The sequence below is a fragment of the Macrobrachium rosenbergii genome, chromosome 57 (assembly GCF_040412425.1).
Source record: "Macrobrachium rosenbergii isolate ZJJX-2024 chromosome 57, ASM4041242v1, whole genome shotgun sequence".
Classification (NCBI taxonomy): domain Eukaryota; kingdom Metazoa; phylum Arthropoda; class Malacostraca; order Decapoda; family Palaemonidae; genus Macrobrachium; species Macrobrachium rosenbergii.
In genome coordinates this window covers 633,629-659,355 of record NC_089797.1, presented here as the reverse complement: position 1 = coordinate 659,355, position 25,727 = coordinate 633,629, and the positions used below count along the sequence as shown (strand labels likewise).

The window sequence follows — 25,727 nt, the reverse complement described above, 5'->3', positions numbered from 1 at the left end:
CTCTCGCCCCTCTGAAGATGTTGTATGACTGGGACCTCAAAAGTACAAGCGAAGATGCAGTGCATTACGAGCCTGAAGCTCTTCTGACTGCATTGTATCATTTCCTTATACTTTTACCTGTTTGTTCACTTATTCATTTTTTTTTTCTTTTCCGATAACTGGTTTCTGGGTCTTCCTGTTTCCTATTACATTCTGTTACTTCTTTCAAATGAATATCATATTCTTTGGAAGCTTGAATTTCAAGCCAGTGGCTCTTGTCGGTTTGCTCTATATGAAGAGGGTTCATCTTCTTAATAATAATAATAATAATAATAATAATAATAATAATAATAATAATAATAATAATAATAATAATAATATAATAATAATAATAGCAAGTCAGAAATAACGGAATAAGCAATAGGCACTGGAATGATATTACTAGAGCAATAAACATATTCCTAACACACAAGAAATCAAAACACTATTTCAACATATTTTCAACAGAAAAGAAATGATTAACCACCATTTCAATGAATAAGCATTTCAATAAGGCTGTATATATATAAAAAAAAACGGACACCAGACGTCGAAAACGGATCTTCACGACTCATTAGGAGGGCATATCTCTGGTTACAACCCGTCTCGTAGTGTTATGATTTAGGAAAAAGGGTTTATTTCCGCTGGCCAAATGCGGCGTGGCAGCTGTTGTTGTTCCTACAGCATTCGGTTTTACAGCTGTTGTGGCCGTCTCGTTCCTATGATTTATTTAAGAGCGAACGCCACTAGGAGAGGCAACGAAATGCCCTGCCTTTTTCCTTGGACTGGTTCGAAGGGAACGCGAAAAATTATGTCAAGAAGAAGAAGGACAGTGAAGTTAAACACTAACAGATGGAAGGGCTTTTATCTTAAAAGAACGGAGGTTACAGCATTCAGCAAAACATTAACTGATAGAGAATAACAGAAGGAAAATAAACACTAACAGATGGAAAGACTTTATTTAAGAGAACGAAGGTACAGAAGGAAAATAAACGCTAACAGATGGAAGGGCTTTTATCTTAAAAGAACGGAGGTTACAGCATTCAGCAAAACATTAACTGATAGAGAATAACAGAAGGAAAATAAACACTAACAGATGGAAAGACTTTTATTTAAGAGAACGAAGGTTACAGAATTCAGGAAAACACTGACTGATAGAGAACAACAGAAGGAAAATAAAAAGAACGGAGGTTACAGCATAAAAACAGATAGAGAATAGAAGAAAATAAACTTTTATCTTAAAATTCAGGAAAACATTGAACAAAGGAAAATAAACGCTAACAGATGGAAGGGCTTTTATCTTAAAAGAACGGAGGTTACAGCATTCAGCAAAACATTAACTGATAGAGAATAACAGAAGGAAAATAAACACAAACAGATGGAAAGGACTTTTCAGTCTTAAGAGAACAACAGAAGGTTAACAGATAGAAGAACTTCAGAACAAATGTTAAAATTCATTATCTGATAGAGAATAACAGAAGGAAAATAAACACAAACAGATGGAAGGACTTTTGTCTTAAGAGAACGAAGGTTACAGAATTCAGGAAAACATTAACTGATAGAGAATAACAGAAGGAAAATAAACACTAACAGATAGAATTACTTTTATCTTAAAAGAACGAAGGTTACAGAATTCAGGAAAACATTAACTGATAGAGAATTACAGAAGGAAAAGAAACTAACAGATGGAAGGACTTTGATATCTTAAAAGAACGAAGGACCACAGGATTCAGCAAAACATTAACTGCTAGAGAACAACAAAAGGAAAATAAACGCTAACAGATGGAAGGACTTTTATCTTAAAAGAACGAATGTTGCAGAATTCAGGAAAACACTAACTGACAGAGAATTACAGAAGGAAAATAAACACTAACAGATGGAAGGACTTTTATCTTAAAAGAACGAAGGTTACAGAATTCAGGAAACATTAACTGATAGAGAATAACAGAAGGAAAATAAAGACTAACAGATGGAAGCACTTTTATCTTACAAGAACGAAGGTTACAGAATTCAGGAAAACATTACAGATAGAGAATTACAGAGGGAAAAGAAAAACTAACAGATTGAAGGACTTTTATCTTAAGAGAACGAAGGTTTATAGGATTCAGCAAAACATCAACTGATAGAGAATAACAGAAGGAAAATAAACACTAACAGATGGAAGGACTTTTATCTTAAAAGAGCGAAGAGCAATAGGATTCAGCAAAACATTAACTGACAGAGAATTAAAGAAGGAAAATAAACACTGACAGATGGAAGGACATTGATCCTAAAAGAACGAAGGTTATAGAATTCAGCAAAACCGAAGTTGATGGAGAACTACAAACGGGAAAAAAAAACTTGAGGCCAACTGACACAAAGATGCTCAACTGTTTCCAACCACTTGTGTGTCGGAAGGCTCTCAGAAGACCGTGCATTATCATAATGAATTCCTGGCGAGGCTTCTTAATAACGACGATTTTAATTTCTGATGTGCCGAGGGTCGTAAATGTCATCCCAGTAAAATCAAGAATCACAGTTAAGTGAAGCCATTTGTCAAAAGGTTTTGGTTGCTTGGTACACCGACAGATGAGCCAGTCTCAATAAACCAATGTTGATTAGGCATCGCTCTTTGCAAAAACAACAGGCAGGTTATCGCTTTCCAAGCAGTCAAGTATAATGAGAAAGACGAGTCACTAGTAACTGATGAAGGCTGCCAAGACCTCGAAAAAGTTGCTTGCAGTTGATTGGTCTGTTTGAAAGACGCCAGCTGATTGGTCGGTTTTAAAGTCCTTATTCCTCACACCATTGGACTGTGGAACAGCTTCCTAGAGGACGACGTGCAAGTGGAACTTCAGAAGTTCAAGCGAAAATGCAATGCATTACTACCCTAATACTATTCTCCTTGCGTTTTAATACTTTTTTTATCTATTTATCTATTTATTCATTTGTTTTTATTTTTTGAAAAGTGGGGCCTCTTCTTTCTGTATTTCACTTTACTTCCTCTTAATTCTTCCTAATGAACACCATAACATTCTTTGGAAGCAGGAATTTCAAGTCAATGGCTCCTTTGGTGGGCTTGTTCCATAATAGGTTTCATCTACTGAATAATAATAAAAAGTCGTTGGCAGCAAAGGTCTTCGTTCTCCGGGCAATTAATTCACTACCACAGATCATCCTGATGGCGACTGTCTCGTAATTTCAACAGACGGTCTTCAAGGCTGTCGTTAGTGACCAACTTGCAGCTGTCAGATGCTTCCATTTGCAATTTGTTGCTGAATTTCTGATTCTTCCCGTTGCAGCTAAGAATAACTGCCTTCTTTGCAACAGGACCTGCTGGCTAGTTTTTCGTTCATGGACTTCCAAAGGCAATACTGTCGCATTTTTTAAATCAATAACAAAAAAATTCCTTCCTTTTCCAAAGTGACTACCAGCTCCTTTTCATAATTTCACTAGTGCTAGCTATTAATGTGCTTCCAATGGTAACGCCTCAATAATTTCTAATAGGAACTGATGGTCAATTCAGGGTTTCCCAATAACAAATATTAATACTTACAACTATTCAGGATTTCCAAATAACAAAAAATATTCCTGAAAACTATTATGGATTTCTAAATAACAATAAATATTCCTGACAACTATTATGGATTTCTAAATTAACAAAAATTATTCCTGAAAACTATTCAGGATTTCCCAATAACAAAAAATATTTATGACAACTATTCAGGATTTCCCAATAACAAAAATTATTCCTGACAACTATTCAGGATTTCTAAATAACAAAAAAAAAATTCCTGGCAATTATCCAGGACTTCCAAATAATAAAAAATATTCCTGGCAACTAGTCAGGATTTCCAAATAAAAATAAAAAATTGCTGACAACTATCCAGGATTTCCAAATAACAAAAAAAAATCCTGACAACTATCCAGGATTTCCAAATTACAAAAAATATTCCTGACAACTATCCAGGATTTCCAAATAACAAAAAAAATTCATGACAACTAGTCAGGATTTCCAAGTAAAAAAAATTCCTGACAACTATCCAGGATTTCCAAATAACAAAAAATATTCCTGCCAACTATTCAGGATTTCTAAATAACAAAAATTATTCCTGACAACTATTCAGGATTTCTAAATAACAAAAAAAAATTCCTGACAACTATCCAGGATTTCTAAATAACAAAAAATATTCCTGCCAACTATTCAGGATTTCTAAATAACAAAATTATTCATGCCAAATATTCAGGATTTCCAAATAACAAAAATTATTGCCGACAACTATTCAGAGTTTCCCAATAATAAGAATTATTCCTGACAACTATTTAGGATTTCTACATAACAAAAAATATTCCTGACAACTATTAGGATTTCTAAATAATAAAAAATGTTCCTGGCAACCATTCAGGATTTCCAAATAAAAAAATATTCCTGACAACTATTCAGGTTTTCCCAATAAAAAAAATTACTACTGACAACAATTCAGGATTTCCAAATAAAAGACATTATTCATGACAACAATTCAGGATTTCCCATTAGCACAAATTATTCCTGACAACTTTTCAGGATTTCCAAGTAACAAAAAACATTCCTGACACCTAATCAGGATTTCCAAATAACAAAAAATATTCCTGACAACAATTCAGGTTTTCCAAATAACAAAAAATATTCCTGACAACAATTCAGGTTTTCCAAATAACAAAAAATATTCCTGACAACAATTCAGGATTTCCCAGTAAAAGAAACTATTTTTATGACAATAATTCTGGATTTCCCATTTGAAAAATTATTCCTGGCAACTATACTGCAAGGGTAGAATCTTCTAACTTTTGCTTATTCCATTAAGGGGAAAAAAAAGGTCTATTCTCCACAAGAAGAATGTTGGCGTTGCCATCAACAACATCCAGTCAGCAACTTCAAATAATCAACCCACTATTTGTTCCAATTTTCCGTATTCTAGACAAGACGAGGGACACCTGATTGCCGATCCCACAGGCCTCTCCATTTTGACTGGTCCGAAACCTGAGACGCAAAATCGGAAGATTTTCTGAAAATCTGTCAAGACAGAAATATTGAAATTGGACCCCGAGTCACTTTTCACCAAATTCACTGACCAAAATGGCACCTCCCTTGCATTCAGTAACAAAAGACAGAACAAAAAGATTATTATTATTATTATTATTATTATTATTATTATTATTATTATTATTATTATTATTATTATTATTATTATTATTATTATTATTATGTTGAAGTTCTTGTCAATTATTATTTTCGTTTTAGTTGTATAGAACACAGAAGCAAATAATTGAAACCCTATTATTATTATTATTATTATTATTATTATTATTATTATTATTATTATTATTATTATTATTATTATTGTTATTATGTTGGGATTCTTGTCGGTTATTATTTTCGTTTTAGTTGTATAGAACACAGAAATAAGTAATTGAAACCCTATTATTATTATTATTATTATTATTATTATTATTATTATTATTATTATTATTATTATTATTTTATTAGGTTAAGGTTCTTTTGCAGCTAATATTTTCACATTACTTTCATGTAACAGAAATAAATAACTAAAACATTTCTATTGCATTACTGCTTACTTTCATATTACTGGCAGTGACACAGCAATATATAATAGTATTATGTAAATTGTAATTCTAATTATAATTCTAATAATTATCACTGTAGTAACTATAATCACAAAAACAGCATTTATCACAGTTGCAATAAAATTTAGTTTTGGATAAGTCCACGGAGAGTTCACTTACATATTGGAGAGGACACAAACATGAAATTTATATATTTTCATTTTTTCGCTCTTCACTTATGTTCATAAATTATTATTATTATTATTATTATTATTATTATTATTATTATTATTATTATTATTATTATTATTTTTATTATAATCATTATGAAGAAATTAAAATTTAATGTTTACTTTTTCATTCTTTTTAGAAAATCGTTATTAATAATTTTAAAATTTAATGTTTACTTTTTCTCATTCTTTTAAAAATCGTATTAATAATTTTGCCTATCATAATTTGCTTTCTCCATTCATCTTATTCTTAGTATATTTCAATGAGAGTCATGTAATTTTTATAATGCTTTCATGCCTGTAAATCGTGAGAGCAGTAATAAGTATGGATGACTGGTAATTATATTACAGTACTTTATGTCTTGCTTCTTCAGCAAAAGTTGCAATCACTTAAGAATATTCGAAACCAATAATAATAATAATAATAATAATAATAATAATAATAATAATAATTATATGAAATATGCCTCAAGTACCAGATATATACAATTGAATAATTTTTAACAAATGTTTAACTATTATCTTTAACTTGTAAACAACAACAACAACAGCAATAATAATAATAATAATAATAATAATAATAAATAATAATAATAATAACTGAAAAAAATTATTTATAATAATAACAATAATAACACTGGTATTTTGTCGTAATTATAAATATAACTATTGTATTACTCGACGAAGACTATATATATATATATATATATATATATATATATATATATATATATATATATATATATATATATATATATATAGATATATATATATATATATATATATATATATACATATACATATATATATATACACACATATATATATATATGCAGTCTTATCCAATGCGCAAGTATCCTTTTCAGCAAGCTAACTGAACTGCAGCTTCGCTCATTCAAAATTACCACTCAATAAATATACAAAAAAAAAAAAAAAAAATTCTTCCATTTCAGAAACTGCAAAGTAAACAATACCCGGAATCTCCATCATGACTGACAGTCGATTGCAAAAGCCAACGGCGTCGACAGGACCCAGTTTGACAGTAACCAGGATTGCAATTTTGATGCTACTGAGTTTGCAAGTAAGGAAATGATGTCTGTCTGTTTCACTGTCTGTCCCTGTCCCTTCTACCTGTCTAGATCTGTCTACTGTCATACTATGGAGGTGTTCATGCTTAGGACACATGGTTTAGTGTGAATATTTGTCATTATTCCTACGGCCGTACTTATGTTTACATATATACTATACATACATATATATATATACTATATATATATATATATATATATATATATATATATATATATATATATATATATATATATATATATAAAGGTAACAATGAGATATCTAGTTTATAACAGTTATTTTATATTATGTAATTTACTAAGACTTAAAATAAAAAAGGGTTTTTAATAAATGTGAAATTATACTTTATGAAGGTATGAATATTTATGCAATATTCTCTGTAAAGTCTTTCGTAAAAATATGCACATGTACAAATTTTATCTAATGTATATGGCTGGAATGAAGGTTTCAATTCAATTCAATTTAATATATACATATATACACATTTATATTTATATACATACACATATACAGTATATATATGTATATGTATATATATATATATATATATATATATATATATATATATATATATATATATATATATATACATATACAGAAAAACTAACAACGTGGCTTATTCCAGATCAACCATGTGGCACCGTCCTCAGACGCAGTGTCAGTCAGGCTAATGCCTCCCAGGAAATCGGCAGGTAATTCAAAGAAAATATCTCTGCATATTATCTGTAGAAGCGACTTCAGTAATAAAATCTTACTAACTGATGTTCAAGATGTTTGCAGTGAAATTTATTTGGCTTAATAATTTGCTATGTATGTACGTATGTGTATATTAATATTCGCAAACGTAATATTCACATATACTTATTCATTTGCTCGCTGCAATTGTAAAAGAAGCATTGACGTGCTGTGGAACTAAACAAAAGTTTTGTAATTATAATCCGAGACATTTCCGTTCTGTTTGTTTTTTTGTATTTGCCATTTCTCCGTTTGCCAGTTAAAATCACTGTTGAATAATTATGTCTTTGGATAAAGAAAAAGTTCCTTTAAAGACACGCTGAAGTGTGCACCTATACGTACACCAAAAATTAAATGAAATCGCTGTTATATAATTATGTTTTCATATAAAAAGTTCCTTTTCAGACATGCTGAAGTGTACACTAATACGTACCAAAAGTCAATTCGAGCTATTACTATAGATTCCTATTTTCATATAAATAAATGGTTCCTTTTAATACATACCAAAACCAATATAGCTGTAGCGTAACCGGGAAAGCCTCACGGCGGCTGAAAGCCGACCTCTATAATTGTAAACAATCATTTTCATCCATTTTTTTCGGGAGTTTTATCACATGTCAACAATAATCAAAACACCTCGTCCCACAGACGAATCCCCACTGCGGAATTATCGTCTCGCAAATGTAAACAAAACCTCGGAACGTTCTTCTTCTTCATTCTGGCAAGAAGAAGACGAAGACGAAGCAGAAGAAAGAGAAGAAGAAGAAGAAGAAGAAGAAGAAGGGCAAGAAGAAGAAGAACAAGAAGTGGACCCATCGCCCTCTTCTTCATTCTGGCAAGAAGAAAATAAAAAGAAGAAGAAGAAGAAGAAGGAGTAGGAGTGGCCTTAGCAGCAGCATCGACGCGCTGCGACCGTCTTCTGTCACTGCGCCACCAACACTACCAGCTCCTAACCGCGTCTGCGCGATTGGCCGAGACCAAAGAACTGCGCTCCCTAGGGCACGTTTACGCTTCGGTCTACGGAGCCGCCCTCGGGGCGTTCGAAAAGGTGAGACGGAACTACGAAGTCACCTGGGAGGCTGTGCAGAGAGATGCTGATGGTTCTCCTTCCCTCTCCATGAATCAGTGCTTCGGTAAGATACCCGACTTTCGAACGGCGAATATTGCATCTCAGAAGTTTTGCTAAGCGAGATATACGCTTTCAAAGTGTAAACAGTACTTCTATGGGCCGTTTCATTATTAAAATGTTAATGCGCACATGTAATTATGTACATACCGTTGATTTTCTTTGAGTGGAACTGCTTACTCTATTTTCTCATTTGCTCAAAAGTCCCATTTGATACTGTAACGAACCCAGCTCCAACATTCCGCATTCTCTTTGAAATCCTATGAATACAAATCCCACATTCTCTTTGAAATCCTATGAACCCAAATCCCACATTCTCTTTGAAATCCTTTGAACCCAAATCCCACATTCTCTTTGAAATCCTATGAACCCAAAGCCCACATTCTCTTTCAAATCCTATGAACCCAAATCCCACATTCTCTTTGAAATCCTTTGAACGTAAATCCCATAATCTCTTTGAAATCCTATGAACCCAAATCCCACATTCTCTTTGAAATCCTTTGAACGTAAATCCCATAATCTCTTTGAAATCCTATGAACCCAAATCCCACATTCTCTTTGAAATCCTATGAACATAAATCTCACATCTTTTGAAATCCCCCGAACACAAGTCCCACATTCCCTTTGAAATCCTATGAACATAGATCTCAAATCTATTTGAAATCCTATGAACCCGAATCCCACATTCTCTTTGAAATCCTTTGAATGTAAATCTCACATTATCTTTGAAATCCTATGAGCATAAATCCCACATTCTCTTTGAAATCCTATGAACCCAAATCCCACATTCTCTATGAAAACCTAAGATCCCAAATCCCACATTTTCTATGATATCCTAAGGACCCAAATCCCACATTCTCTTTGAAATCCTCTGAACACCAATTTCATATTCACTGTGAAATCCTCTGAACCTAAATCCCTTTCTCTGTGAAATCCCCAAGAACCCACATTATTATCTTTAAAATTCTAAGAATCCAAATCCCACATATTCTTTTAAATTACATACCAAGATTGCTTTGTTTCTGGTGTGAATTTTTTTTCTGTTTTAAAAATTACTTCTGGATTTGATCCCTGATTCATATAAGTATTCAGTATTCAAGACATGGGGATTCCTTTCCGGATTAACCACCCGTTCATCTCTTCTCTTTTACTATTTTCTTTCTTGTCATCTAACTGTATTCAAAGGAAATCTTTGGCAAAATTCACTCATAATAGAGATTGCTCATTATCAGTGCAATTACATTTCAGTGCATTAGCCAGGTCTAAAAAGCTCAAATAGTAGTTTGCATACTAACTGTATCAGTAAAATTACATTCCAGTGCTTCAGCCAGGTCCAAAAAGCTCAAATATTAGATTACCTACTAACTGTATCAGTGAAATTACATTCCAGTGCATTAGCCAAGTCTAAAAACCTCAAATATTTGTTTCCCTACTTCTAATATAGGTCTAAAAAGCTCAAATATTTGTTTGCCTACTTCTCGTATACCTCATTTCGTACTTATTCTACAGCCGGTAGGCCATGCGTACCAGGGGTCTACGACCGCGGTTGCTACAACTGCCTGCCTGGGAGAGATGGGACTCTTCCACAATCCTGCGCTCACAGTTCATCGACAAACGCTCTCATGAATCTTCTTGGGGAAAGTCATGTCGGCAATGTCAAGTCCATGAGATCAATCGACTGCGTTGATGCAAGCCTTAGAACAAAGCTTCAAGATATCCGCACTGACATGGAATTCCTGAGTTTGCTTATGGATGAACTATGCGCCCCTACAGGCGTTGAGATAAGTTCTGTCTACCAAAACATATATGACCAGGCATATTCCCTGGAGAAAAGACTGCAAGAGTTGAGGGGCTACATAAAGGCATTCAATGAGGATATCGTGGTAAACTGCGAAAGTGGGATTAGTGAAATGAAAATAAACGAACTTCAACAAATAAAAGAGTTCGGCATAAAAATAACCGTGGAAGATGAAAATGCTTGTCCAAAAACAATTTCCCTTTCCGCGACACCTCAAGAGATTGATAACAATATTTGCTGGTATTTTAGACCGGACGTATCAACTGTACCTACAACAACTTTATCAACAGTTTCAGAATCAAGCAAGTCCAGTTCTTCACCTGTCTCAATAATATCAGAAAAAACAACAACAACAACAACAAGTACAGCATCGGTGACATCATCACAAGAATCGTCTAGTGAATCTACAACAGCACACCCAACCACCGTTACCGTTTCAGAGGGAACCAGAGTCTCCAAAACGACTTCTAATGAACCTACATCATCACAAGAATTGTCAAGTAAATCTACACCAAAACACCCAACCACCGTTACTCTTTCAGAAGGAACCACAGTCTCCAAAAAGACTTCTAAAAAAACTACTTCATCACAAGAATTGTCAAGTAAGTCTAAACCAACACACCCGACCACCGTTACTGTTTCGGAGGGAACCACAGTCTCCAAAACGACATCTAATGAAACTACGTCATCACAAGAATTGTCAAGTGAATCTACTCCAACACATCTGACCACCGTTACTGTTTCAGAGGGAACCACAGTCTCCAAAACGACATCTAATGAAACTACGTCATCACAAGAATCGTCAAGTGAATCTACACCAACACACCCAACCACCATTACTATTTCGGAGGAAACCACAGTCTCCAAAACGACATCTAATGAAACTACGTCATCACAAGAATTGTCTAATCAATCTACACCAATACACCCAACCACCGTTACTGTTTCAGAGGGAACCACAGTCTCCAAAACGACATCTAATGAAACTACGTCATCACAAGAATTGTCTAATCAATCTACACCAATACACCCAACCACCGTTACTGTTTCAGAGGGAACCACAGTCTCCAAAACGACATCTAATGAAACTACGTCATCACAAGAATTATCTAATCAATCTACACCAATACACCCAACCACCGTTACTGTTTCGGAGGGAACCACAGTCTCCAAAACGACATCTAATGAAACTACGTCATCACAAGAATTGTCTAATCAATCTACACCAATACACCCAACCACCATTACTGTTTCGGAGGGAACCACAGTCTCCAAAACGACATCTAATGAAACTACGTCATCACAAGAATCATCAACTGAATCTACACCAACACACCCAACCACTGTTACTGTTTCGGAGGGAACCACAGTCTCCAAAACGACATCTAATGAAACTACGCCATCACAAGAATCGTCAAGTGAATCTACACCAACACACCTAACCACCGTTACTGTTTCGGAGGGAACCACAGTCTCCAAAACGACATCTAACGAAACCACGTCATCACAAGAATCGTCAAGTGAATCCACACCAACACACTCAACCACCGTTACTATTTCGGAGGGAACCACAGTCTCCAAAACAACATCCAATGAAACTACGTCATCACAAGAATTGTCTAATCAATCTACACCAATACACCCAACCACCGTTACTGTTTCAGAGGGAACCACAGTCTCCAAAACGACTTCTAACGAAACCACATCATCAAAAGAATCGTCAAGTGAATCTACACCAACACATCCAACCACCGTTACTATTTCGGAGGGAACCACAGTCTCCAAAACGAAATCCAATGAAACTACGTCATCACAAGAATTGTCTAATCAATCTACACCAATACACCCAACCACCGTTACTATTTCGGAGGGAACCACAGTCTCCAAAACGACTTCTAACGAAACCACATCATCACAAGAAAAGTCAAGTGAATCTACACCAACACACCCAACCACCGTTACTGTTTCGGAGGGAACCACAGTCTCCAAAACGACTTCTAACGAAACCACATCATCACAAGAATCGTCAAGTGAATCTACACCAACACACCCAACCACCGTTACTGTTTCAGAGGGAACCACAGTCTCCAAAACAACATCCAACGAAACCACGTCATCACAAGAATCGTCAATCAATCTACACCAATACACCCAACCACCGTTACTGTTTCAGAGGGAACCACAGTCTCCAAAACAACTTCTAACGAAACCACATCATCACAAGAATCGTCAAGTGAATCTACACCAACACACCCAACCACCGTTACTGTTTCAGAGGAACCACAGTCTCCAAAACAACTTCTAACGAAACCACGTCATCACAAGAATCGTCAAATGAATCTACACCAACACACCCAACCACTGTTACTGTTTCGGAGGGAACCACAGTCTCCAAAACAACATCCAATGAAACTACGTCATCACAAGAATCGTCAAATCAATCTACACCAATACACAACACACCACGGTCTCCAAAACGACTTCTAACCAAACCACATCATCACAAGAATCGTCTGTTTCCAACACACCCAACCACCGTTACTCCCAAAAAACAACTTCTAACGAAACCACGTCATCACAAGAATCGTCAAGTGAATCTACACCAATACACCCAACCACCGTTACTGTTTCAGAGGGAACCACAGTCTCCAAAACAACTTCTAACGAAACCACGTCATCACAAGAATCGTCAAGTGAATCTACACCAACACACCCAACCACCGTTACTGTTTCAGAGGGAACCACAGTCTCCAAAACAACTTCTAACGAAACCACGTCATCACAAGAATCGTCAAGTGAATCTACACCAACACACCCAACCACCGTTACTGTTTCAGAGGGAACCACAGTCTCCAAAACAACTTCTAACGAAACCACTTCATCACAAGAATCGTCAAGTGAATCTACACCAACACACCCAACCACCGTTACTGTTTCAGAGGGAACCACAGTCTCCAAAACAACTTCTAACGAAACCACGTCATCACAAGAATCGTCAAGTGAATCTACACCAATACACCCAACCACCGTTACTGTTTCAGAGGGAACCACAGTCTCCAAAACAACTTCTAACGAAACAACGTCATCACAAGAATCGTCAAGTGAATCTACACCAATACACCCAACCACCGTTACTGTTTCAGAGGGAACCACAGTCTCCAAAACAACTTCTAACGAAACCACATCATCACAAGAATCGTCAAGTGAATCTACACCAATACACCCAACCACCGTTACTGTTTCGGAGGGAACCACAGTCTCCAAAACGACTTCTAACGAAACCACATCATCACAAGAATCGTCAAGTGAATCTACACCAACACAAACAACCACCGTTACTGTTTCAGAGGGATCCACAGTCTCCAAAACGACTTCTAACGAAACCACATCATCACAAGAATCGTCAAGTGAATCTACACCAACACAAACAACCACCGTTACTGTTTCAGAGGGAACCACAGTCTCCAAAACGACTTCTAACGAAACCATATCATCAAAAGAATCGTCAAGTGAATCTACACCAACACACCCAACCACCGTTACTGTTTCGGAGGGAACCACAATCTCCAAAACGACTTCTAACGAAACCACATCATCACAAGAATCGTCAAGTGAATCTACACCAACACAAACAACCACTGTTACTGTTTCAGAGGGAACCACAGTCTCCAAAATGACATCTAACGAAACCACATCATCACAAGAATCGTCAAGTGAATCTACACCAACACACCCAACCACCGTTACTGTTTCAGAGGGAACCACAGTCTCCCAAACGACTTCTAACGAAACCACATCATCACAAGAATCGTCAAGTGAATCTACACCAACACACCCAACCACTGTTACTGTTTCAGAGGGAACCACAGTCTCCAAAACGACTTCTAACGAAACCACATCATCACAAGAATCGTCAAGTGAATCTACACCAACACACCCAACCACCGTTACTGTTTCGGAGGGAACCACAGTCTCCAAAACGACTTCTAACGAAACCACATCATCACAAGAATCGTCAAGTGAATCTACACCAACACACCCAACCACCGTTACTGTTTCGGAGGGAACCACACTCTCCAAAACGACTTCTAACGAAACCACATCATCACAAGAATCGTCAAGTGAATCTACACCAACACACCCAACCACCGTTACTGTTTCGGAGGGAACCACAGTCTCCAAAACGACTTCTAACGAAACCACATCATCACAAGAATCGTCAAGTGAATCTACACCAACACAAACAACCACCGTTACTGTTTCGGAGGGAACCACACTCTACAAAACGACATCTAATGAAACTACGTCATCACAAGAATCGTCAAGTGAATCTACACCAACACACCTAACCACCGTTACTGTTTCAGAGGGAACCACAGTCTCCAAAACGACTTCTAACGAAACCACATCATCACAAGAATCGTCAAGTGAATCTACACCAACACACCCAACCACCGTTACTGTTTCAGAGGGAACCACAGTCTCCAAAACGACTTCTAACGAAACCACATCATCACAAGAATCGTCAACTGAATCTACACCAATACACCCAACCACCGTTACTGTTTCAGAGGGAACCACAGTCTCCAAAACAACTTCTAACGAAACGACATCATCACAAGAACCGTCAACTGAATCTACACCAACACACCCAACCACCGTTACTGTTTCAGAGGGAACCACAGTCTCCAAAACGACTTCTAACGAAACCACATCATCACAAGAATCGTCAAGTGAATCTACACCAACACACCCAACCACTGTTACTATTTCTGAGGGAACCACAGTCTCCAAAACGACATCTAATAAAACTACGTCATCACAAGAATCGTCAAGTGAATCTACACCAACACACCCAACCACCGTTACTGTTTCAGAGGGAACCACAGTCTCCAAAACGACTTCTAACGAAACCACATCATCACAAGAATCGTCAACTGAATCTACACCAATACACCCAACCACCGTTACTGTTTCAGAGGGAACCACAGTCTCCAAAACGACTTCTAACGAAACCACATTATCGCAAGAATCGTCAAGTGAATCTACACCAACACACCTAACCACCATTACTGTTTCGGAGGGAACCACAGTCTCCAAAACGACTTCAAACGAAACCACATCATCACAAGAATCGTCAACTGAATCTACACCAACACACCCAACCACCGTTACCGTTTCGGAGGGAACCACATTCTCCAAAACGACTTCTAACGAAACCACATCATCACAAAAATCGTCAACTGAATCTACACCAACACAAACAACCACCGTTACTGTTTCGGAGGGAACCACAGTCTCCAAAACGACATCTAATGAAACTACGTCATCACAAGAATCGTCAAGTGAATCTACACCAACACACCCAACCACCGTTACTATTTCAGAGGGAACCACAGTCTCCAAAACGACATCTAATGAAACTACGTCATCACAAGAATTGTCTAATCAATCTACAACAATACACCCAACCACTGTTACTGTTTCAGAGGGAACCACAGTCTCCAAAACGACTTCTAATGAAACCACATCATCACAAGAATCGTCAAGTGAATCTACACCAATACACCCAACCACCGTTACTGTTTCAGAGGGAACCACAGTCTCCAAAACGACTTCTAACGAAACCACGTCATCACAAGAATCGTCAAGTGAATCTACACCAACACACCCAACCACCGTTACTGTTTCGGAGGGAACCACAGTCTCCAAAACGACTTCTAACGAAACCACATCATCACAAGAATCGTCAAGTGAATCTACACCAACACACCCAACCACCGTTACTGTTTCGGAGGGAACCACACTCTCCAAAACGACTTCTAACGAAACCACATCATCACAAGAATCGTCAAGTGAATCTACACCAACACACCCAACCACCGTTACTGTTTCGGAGGGAATCACAGCCTCCAAAACGACTTCTAACGAAACCACATCATCACAAGAATCGTCAACTGAATCTACACCAACACACCCAACCACCGTTACTGTTTCGGAGGGAACCACAGTCTCCAAAACGACTTCTAACAAAACCACATCATCACAAGAATCGTCAAGTGAATCTACACCAACACAAACAACCACCGTTACTGTTTCGGAGGGAACCACATTCTCCAAAACGACATCTAATGAAACTACGTCATCACAAGAATCGTCAAGTGAATCTACACCAACACACCCAACCACCGTTACTATTTCGGAGGGAACCACAGTCTCCAAAACGACATCTAATGAAACTACGTCATCACAAGAAATGTCTAATCAATCTACACCAATACACCCAACCACCGTTACTGTTTCAGAGGGAACCACAGTCTCCAAAACGACTTCTAACGAAACCACATCATCACAAGAATCGTCAAGTGAATCTACACCAATACACCCAACAACCGTTACTGTTTCAGAGGGAACCACGGTCTCTAAAACGACTTCTAACGAAACCACGTCATCACAAGAATCGTCAAGTGAATCTACACCAACACACCCAACCACCGTTACTCTTTCGGAGGGAACCACAGCCTCCAAAACGACTTCTAACGAAACCACGTCATCACAAGAATCGTCAAGTGAATCTACACCAAAACACCCAACCACTGTTACTGTTTCGGAGGAAACCACAGTCTCCAAAACGACTTCTAACGAAAGCACGTCATCAAAAGAATCGTCAAGTGAATCTACACCAACACACCCAACCACCGTTACTGTTTCGGAGGGAACCACTGTCTCCAGAACGACTTCTAATGAAACCACGTCATCACAAGAATCGTCAAGTGAATCTACACCAACACAAACAACCACCGTTACTGTTTCGGAGGGAACCACACTCTCCAAAACGACTTCTAACGAAACCACGTCATCACAAGAATCGTCAAGTGAATCTACACCAACACACCCAACCACTGTTACTGTTTCAGAGGGAACCACGGTCTCCAAAACGACTTCTAACGAAACCATGTCATCACAAGAATCATCAAGTGAACCTACACCAACACACCCAACCACCGTTACTGTTTCAGAGGGAACCACAGTCTCCAAAACGACTTCTAACGAAAGCACGTCATCACAAGAATCGTCAAGTGAATCTACACCAACACACCTAACCACCATTACTGTTTCTGAGGGAACCACGGTTTCCAAAACGACTTCTAACGAAACCACGTCATCAAAAGAATCGTCAAGTGAATCTACACCAACACACCCAACCACCATTACTGTTTCGGAGGGATCCACGGTCTCCAAAACAACTTCTAACAAAACCACGTCATCACAAGAATCGTCAAGTGAATCTACACCAACACACCCAACCACCGTTACTCTTTCGGAGGGAACCACAGTCTCCAAAACGACTTCTAACGAAACCAAGTCATCACAAGAATCGTCAAGTGAATCTACACCATCACACCCAACCACCGTTACTGTTTCGGAGGGAACCACATTCTCCAAAACGACTTCTAACGAAACCATGTCATCACAAGAATCGTCAAGTGAATCTACACCAACACACCCAACCACCGTTACTGTTTCGGAGGGAACCACAGTCTCCAAAACAACATCTAATGAAACTAAGTCATCACAAGAATCCTCAAGTGAATCTCCACCAACACACCCAACCACCGTTACTGTTTCGGAGGGAACCACACTCTCCAAAACGACTTCTAACGAAACCACGTCATCACAAGAATCGTCAAGTGAATCTACACCAACACACCCAACCACCATTACTGTTTCGGAGGGAACCACAGCCTCCAAAACGACTTCTAACGAAACCACATCATCACAAGAATCGTCAAGTGAATCTACACCAACACACCCAACCACCGTTAATGTTTCGGAGGGAACCACAGTCTCCAAAACGACTTCTAATGAAAGCGTGTCATCACAAGAATCCTCAAGTGAATCTACACCAACACACCCAACCACCGTTACTGTTTCGGAGGGAACCACAGTCTCCAAAACGACTTCTAATGAAACCACGTCATCACAAGAATCGTCAGGTGAATCTACACCAACACACCCAACCACCATTACTATTTCGGAGGGAACCACAGTCTCCAAAACGACTTCTAACGAAAGCACGTCATCACAAGAATCGTCAAGTGAATCTACACCAACACACCCAACCACCGTTACTGTTTCGGAGGGAACCACAGTCTCCAAAACGACTTCTAATGAAAGCACGTCATCACAAGAATCATCAAGTGAATCTACACCAACACACCCAACCACCGTTACTGTTTCGGAGGGAACCACAGTCTCCAAAACAACTTCTAATGAAACCACGTCATCACAAGAATCGTCAAGTGAATCTACACCAACACACCCAGCCACCACCGTTACTGTTTCGGAGGGAACCACAGTCTCCCAAACGACTTCTAACGAAAGCACGTCATCACAAGAATCGTCAAGTGAATCTACACCAATACACCCAACCACTGTTACTGTTTCAGAGGGAACCACAGTCTCCAAAACGACGTCTAACGAAACCACGTCATCACAAGAATCGTCAACTGAATCTACACCAACACACCCAACCACCGTTACTGTTTCGGAGGGAACCACAGTCTCCAAAACGACTTCTAACGAAACCACGTCATCACAAGAATCGTCAAGTGAATCTACACCAGCACACCCAACCACTGTCACTGTTTCGGAGGGAACCACACTCTCCAAAACGACTTCTAACGAAACTACGTCATCACAAGAATCGTCAAGTGAATCTACACCAACACACCCAACCACCGTCACTGTTTCGGAGGGAACCACAGTCTCCAAAACGACTTCTAACGAAACCACGTCATCACAAGAATCGTCAAGTGAATCTACACCAACACACCCAACCACCATTACTGTTTCGGAGGGAACCACAGTCTCCAAAACGACTTCTAACGAAACCACGTCATCACAAGAATCGTCAAGTGAATCTACACCAACACACCCAACCACCATTACTGTTTCGGAGGAACCACAGTCTCCAAAACGACTTCTAACGAAACCACGTCATCACAAGAATCGTCAAGTGAATCTACACCAACACACCCAACCACCGTTACTGTTTCGGAGGGAACCACAGCCTCCAAAACGACTTCTAACGAAACCACGTCATCACAAGAATCGTCAAGTGAATCTACACCAGCACACCCAACCACTGTTACTGTTTCGGAGGGAACCACACTCTCCAAAACGACTTCTAACGAAACTACGTCATCACAAGAATCGTCAAGTGAATCTACACCAACACACCCAACCACCGTTACTGTTTCGGAGGGAACCACAGTCTCCAAAACGACTTCTAACGAAACTACGTCATCACAAGAATCGTCAAGTGAATCGACACCAACACACCCAACCACCGTTACTGTTTCGGAGGGAACCACAGTCTCCAAAACGACTTCTAACGAAACTACGTCATCACAAGAATCGTCAAGTGAATCTACACCAACACACCCAACCACCGTTACTCTTTCTAAACCAACACACCCAACAACCGTTACTCTTTCTACACCAACACACCCAACCACCGTTACTCTTTCAGAGGGAACCACAGTCTCTAAAACGACTTCTAATGAAACCACATCATCACAAGAATTGTCAAGTGAATCTACACCAACACACCCAACCACCATTACTCTTTCTACACCAACACACCCAACCACCGTTACTCTTTCAGAGGGAACCACAGTCTCCAAAACGACTTCTAATGAAACCACATCATCACAAGAATTGTCAAGTGAATCTACACCAACACACCCAACCACCGTTACTCTTTCTACACCAACACACCCAACCACTGTTACTCTTTCAGAGGGAACCACAGTCTCCAAAGCGCCTTCCAATGAAACTACATCAACGCAAGAATTACAAAGTGGATCATCTACAACATCAATGTCAAATGTGAGTCATTTTTTAGAGTCAACCTTGCCTCCCACAACATTCAATGAAACTATTTCAACAAAAGTATTCACAAGTGGATCTACACCTCCATTTTCCGAAACTTTTACTAATGAAAGTACATCAACACGAGAAACAACAACTGGAACTGAATCAACAATGATAACAGAATTGGCACCTCCCTTCCCAGAAATCCCTTTTCCAGCAACAGATACCTCGCCAGAGACAACTAACTCTTCCGAAGAATGGACAAGACTACCCACTACAGTTAGTCCTCCAGAAGTATCTTCAACTTTTATAACCTTCAGTACAACAACAGGAACAACACAGGGCGTAGAATCGCCCACAACTGCGTCACTTGAAACAACCACTGAGGGCATAAATTGCACAGAGTTGCCAGAGAAGGAAAAGGAAGCCTTGACACAGCTTCGACTAAATATGTCATCAATTCTGGTAAAAATTAAGGACATGCAGGCGGAAATTGAGAAGTGCATGCACAATGCGACCTCCATTCATCGCGTTTTAGAGCTTTCTTCAGTTCTCCAAGATCTGATTTCAAAGTATCAGGTAATACTCAAGAACCTCGAGGCATATCAAAATCCCAAAGACCGATATCGAGGGACGAATTTCATTCGGTCAGCCTTGGTCAAGATTGAACTGAGGAACGGAACTCCTAATCCAAGAAGTAAGTGGTGCTTCTTTATTGATGCTCCTGGTTTTATATATTGGGGCATCAATTTCTTTATAATGGTTATATAATGGACAATTTCTAGCTGTTACCGAACTATTTTCATCTTTCATTAAAGAAAACATTTAAATTTTTCTGTAATTTTCAAAGACGGCGTAAAACGACTATAAAGACCATATGTTACATCAGATTTCACCCTAATTCCCTAATTTCAGTGATTTTGGCACAGAGGTTATTCAGTAGGTTGCCCAAGGAATTAAAAAGAGGCAAACCTCTGTAATTGTGGTTCAGAGGTTATTCAGTAGGTTGCACCAGGAATTAAAAAGAGGCAAACCTTTGTAATTTGGGCACAGAGGTTAATCAGTAGGTTGTACCAGGAATTAAAAAGAGGCAAACCTCTGTAATTCTGGCAAAGAAGTTATTCAGTAGGTTGCACCAGGAATTAAAAAGAGGCAAACCTCTGTAATTCTGGCAAAGAGGTTATTCAGTAGGTTGCACCAGGAATTGAAAAGAGGCAAACCTCTGTAATTTTGGCATAGAGGTTATTCAGTAGGTTGCACCAGGAATTAAAATGAGACAAAACCATGATGTCTTAGAAAAATATTCAAAAGACACTTAAGAAGCGTTGCTCTCCTGCAGGTCAATGCACAGACGAGAAGACCCCCATCAGTCTCCTGAGATCTGTCACAGACCTAAGTGACCTGCTTGCAAAACTGAAGAATGTGCCTGAGGACGAAGATCTGCAGAACCAAGTCATCTGTGCCACCAAGAGAATTGCAAATGTCTTGACAACGGTTTACAGTTTCCTTATTCATTATGGAAAAATTATTATTATTATTATTATTATTATTATTATTATTATTATTATTATTATTATTATTATTATTATTATTATTATTATTATTATTATTATTCAGAAGATGAAACCTATTCATATGGAAAAAGGCCAAAGTGGCTTGGAATTCAAGCTTCCCAAAAATATGATGGTGTTCATTAGGAAGAAGTAAGAGAAGGTAAAGGGAAATACGGAAAGATGAGATCTCAATCATTAAAAGAGAGAAAAAATTAATAAATAGATAAAAATGCCTTAAAATGCAAGGAGAATAGTATTAGGGTAGTAATGCATTGGATCCTCGCTTGAACTTCTGAAGTTCCAATTGCACGACATCCTCAGTAGGGCGACTGTTCCTCAGTCCAACGGTGTGGAGGAATAAAGAACCTCTGGAACTTTGGAGAAGTTCGACTTCTTTCCCTAATTAAATTTGTCATAATCCCACTAGTTGTTTAGGCAGATTCCAGAAACTTTCTCCATGAAAAGAAAATGACTCTGGTTCTCTTACTTCCTAATGAGCACCATATTCTTTGGAAGCTTGAATTTCAAGTCAGTGGCCCCTTTGGTGGGCTTGTTCCATATGAATAGAGTTGGTCTTTTGAATAATAATTAATAATAATAATAATAATAATAATAATAATAATAATAATAATAATAATAATAATAATAATAATAATAATAATAATCATTCAGTAATTTCCTTCAAATGAACATCATAATATTCTTTGGAAGCTTGAATTTCAAGTCAATGGCCCCTGTGGTGGGCTTGTTCCATATGAATAGGTTTCATCTTCTGAATAATAATAATAATAATAATAATAATAATAATAATAATAATAATAATAATAATAATAATAATAATAAGTTCTGTCGTGTTCTTTAGATCGCAAAGACCGGTGACTCGCCAACGGACGAAGAGACCTCAGGAACAACAAAGGTCCTGAAGGAAATCGAGAAGTTCGCCATCAAGAGTGTTGAGACTGCTGCTACACAGGTGAGTGAGACAGGATCTCTCTCTCATCTCTCTCTCTCTCTCTCTCTCTCTCTCTCTCTCTCTCTCTCTCTCTCTCTATTGTATATCTATAGGAATCTGGTAACTTTTTTATTTTTATTTGCTCTCTCTCTCTCTCTCTCTCTCTATTGTATATCTATAGGAATCTGGTAACTTTTTTATTTTTATTTGCTCTCTCTCTCTCTTTCTCTCTTTTCTCTTTGCTCTCTCTCTCTCTCTCTCTCTCTCTCTCCCCAGGTCCTTCTCTCTCTCTCTCTCTCTCTCTCTCTCTCTTGTATATCTATAGGAATCTGGTAACTTTGTATTTTTATTTGCTCTCTCTCTCTCTCTCTCTCTCTCTCTCTCTCTCTCTCTCTCTCTCTCTCTTATCTCTCTCTTCTCTTTCTATATATATATATATATATATATATATATATATATATATATATATATATATATATATATATATATATATATATATATATATATATACTGAGACTCAGTAGGGATTTGCTCATTTTCTATGTTGATTTGTGTAGAATACGATCCACAGATTCACAGGGACTATCCATGAGAAATACTCGCAAAAAGAATAACAGAAGGTGAAGACTCGACTTCGCCAAAACACCATAACTATCCAGCCACAAGTTGCACGAGAACTAAGTTGCAATTTCCATTGCAGAGAGAGTCAGCTAACAGAGCCAGAGTGCAGGAGCTCCGAAAACAACTGATGGTCCTCAGCATCGACAAGAACGAATTGCAAAATGAGATTGACGAAGTCGAGGCCAGTTTGAAGGAAGAGGCAAAACAGCGTTGATGATAATGTATAATATACACATATGTATATATATATATACATATACATATATATATATATATATATACATATATATATATATGTATGTATATATATATATATATATATATATATATATATATTCATATATGTATAATATATATATAATACATATAATATATATATACATATGTATATTATATAATATATATATATATATATATATATATATATATATATATATATATATATAATTCATTGTGCATTCATTGTGCACATGTTAATCTGCATTTTTGTGATCATTTATCACCTCTCCTTCACACCTGAGTTCTCTTACTTTGTCATTATTTCTCCGTCCACTCTCTGGTCTTGGCCCAAAAATTCCTTTCTCTGTCTTGTAACAAAAATTTCCCATTACTCTTCATTGTTGATTTCTGTTAATTTTATATTTTTTCGATGATTTGGAAAATATTTCTTCCGTGCCAAATCTGTCTATCGATTTACCTGTCTGCCCATCAGCCTATCACATATTTCCTATTTACTCCTCTCTTCTCCTGACCTATGACCTTCTTTCAAGAAACAGGGCCTTCACATAACTACTTTCTGTTTGCATTCCAAATTTCAACTTGTTGACACTGCACCTCACCGAGTCTGCTTCTTGGTGAGAACTTTAATTGCGTTGTTTTCGAACCTGATGATATATTTATTGTGTGTATTATATATATATATATATATATATATATATATATATATATATATATATATATATATATATATATATATATATATATATATATATGTAATACACACACACATATATATATTTATTTATTTATTTATTTATTTATGCATCAAGGACATGTGATTTCTTCGCCATTTGTTACTTAGCACTTGCTTATGGATTTTTAATATATTAACCCTTTGGATCACTTATGGCCCTCACATTACCTTTCTGTTACTTCTGTCAAATGAACGCCATAATATTCTTTGGAGGCTTGAAGCCCCGTGGTGGGCTTGTCCCATACGAAGAGGGTTCATCTTCTGAATAATAATAATAATAATAATAATAATAATAATAATAATAATAATAATAATAATAATAATAATAATAATAATAATAATAATAATAATAATAATAATAATAATAATAATAATAATCATAATCATAATAATAATAATACTGTTTTTCCTTTTATGAACATACCAAAATAAATTTTAAAAAATGGTCCACCTTTAAACTGACACTAGAATGAGCCATGAAGCCTTGTGAATGAAAGGGTTAAAACTATGCTTATATTTATCTATGTCAGGTTGTTGTTCTTATGTTATTGAAGCCATGGGAAGAGCCACAATACTTCTAAAAAAAAGTTGTAGAAGTATTTTGTTTTTAATGTACAGTACTTAATGGTGCTTATGTAAATAATAAAACAGTTATTTAAAAAGCAATACTAGGACATTTTATTTTCAAACCTGTGACTTTGAAACTCTGAATTTCACACTTTTGAATTTTTGAATTACAAAATTTTGGTCCTTTTTAAGCCTTTAAAATGTACTTATTTTGAGTTCTGAACATTTACCATTTCAATTTTTTTTTATTTTAACTTTTTAGGCCCTTTTAAAACTTTTGAAATCTACTTATTTTGAATTCTTGGAATGTGAACATTTGGCCTTTCAAAATTTTTATTGTTAAAATTTTGGCTATTTTTAACCTTTTAAAATTTACCTTTTCCGAATCTTTGAGTTCTGAACATTTACCCTTTAAAATAATTTAATTTTAAATTTTTCCCTTTAAAACCTTTCAGAACTTGATTTTTTTAATCTTTCAATTCTGAACATCTGCCCCATTCAAACGTTTGAATTTTGAATGTTTACCAATTTGAATCAATGAATTTAACAGGAGATAGGCAGAATAGAACATATTTAGTCTTGTGCACAAGAGAGTTTTATGAA

The 25,727-nt window shown here is 37.0% G+C and overlaps 3 protein-coding genes across 6 annotated transcripts in view; 2 read left to right on the top strand and 1 right to left on the bottom strand.

Moving 5' to 3' along the window:
- The window catches only part of LOC136837015 (uncharacterized), a 126,512-nt gene extending 118,220 nt beyond the window's left edge, over positions 1-8,292 (bottom strand). For all 4 annotated transcript variants that reach the window (XM_067101557.1, XM_067101558.1, XM_067101556.1 and 1 more), the window contains exon 1: positions 8,160-8,292. The gene's annotated coding sequence lies outside the window, so the exon portion shown is untranslated. The remainder of the gene's footprint in view (positions 1-8,159) is intronic.
- A 2,111-nt stretch (positions 8,293-10,403) lies between these two features.
- On the top strand, positions 10,404-12,884 carry LOC136836973 (mucin-22-like). Its single transcript, XM_067101507.1, has one exon. The coding sequence runs from the start codon at positions 10,404-10,406 to the stop codon at positions 12,882-12,884; it is 2,481 nt and encodes an 826-aa protein (XP_066957608.1).
- Positions 12,885-19,906: 7,022 nt separating this feature from the next.
- Positions 19,907-23,798, top strand: LOC136836972 (mucin-22-like). The gene is made up of 4 exons (XM_067101506.1): positions 19,907-21,155; positions 21,798-21,952; positions 22,874-22,984; positions 23,664-23,798. The coding sequence occupies exons 1-4, from the start codon at positions 20,465-20,467 to the stop codon at positions 23,796-23,798; spliced, it is 1,092 nt and encodes a 363-aa protein (XP_066957607.1). The 5' UTR covers positions 19,907-20,464.
- Positions 23,799-25,727: the final 1,929 nt, after the last annotated feature.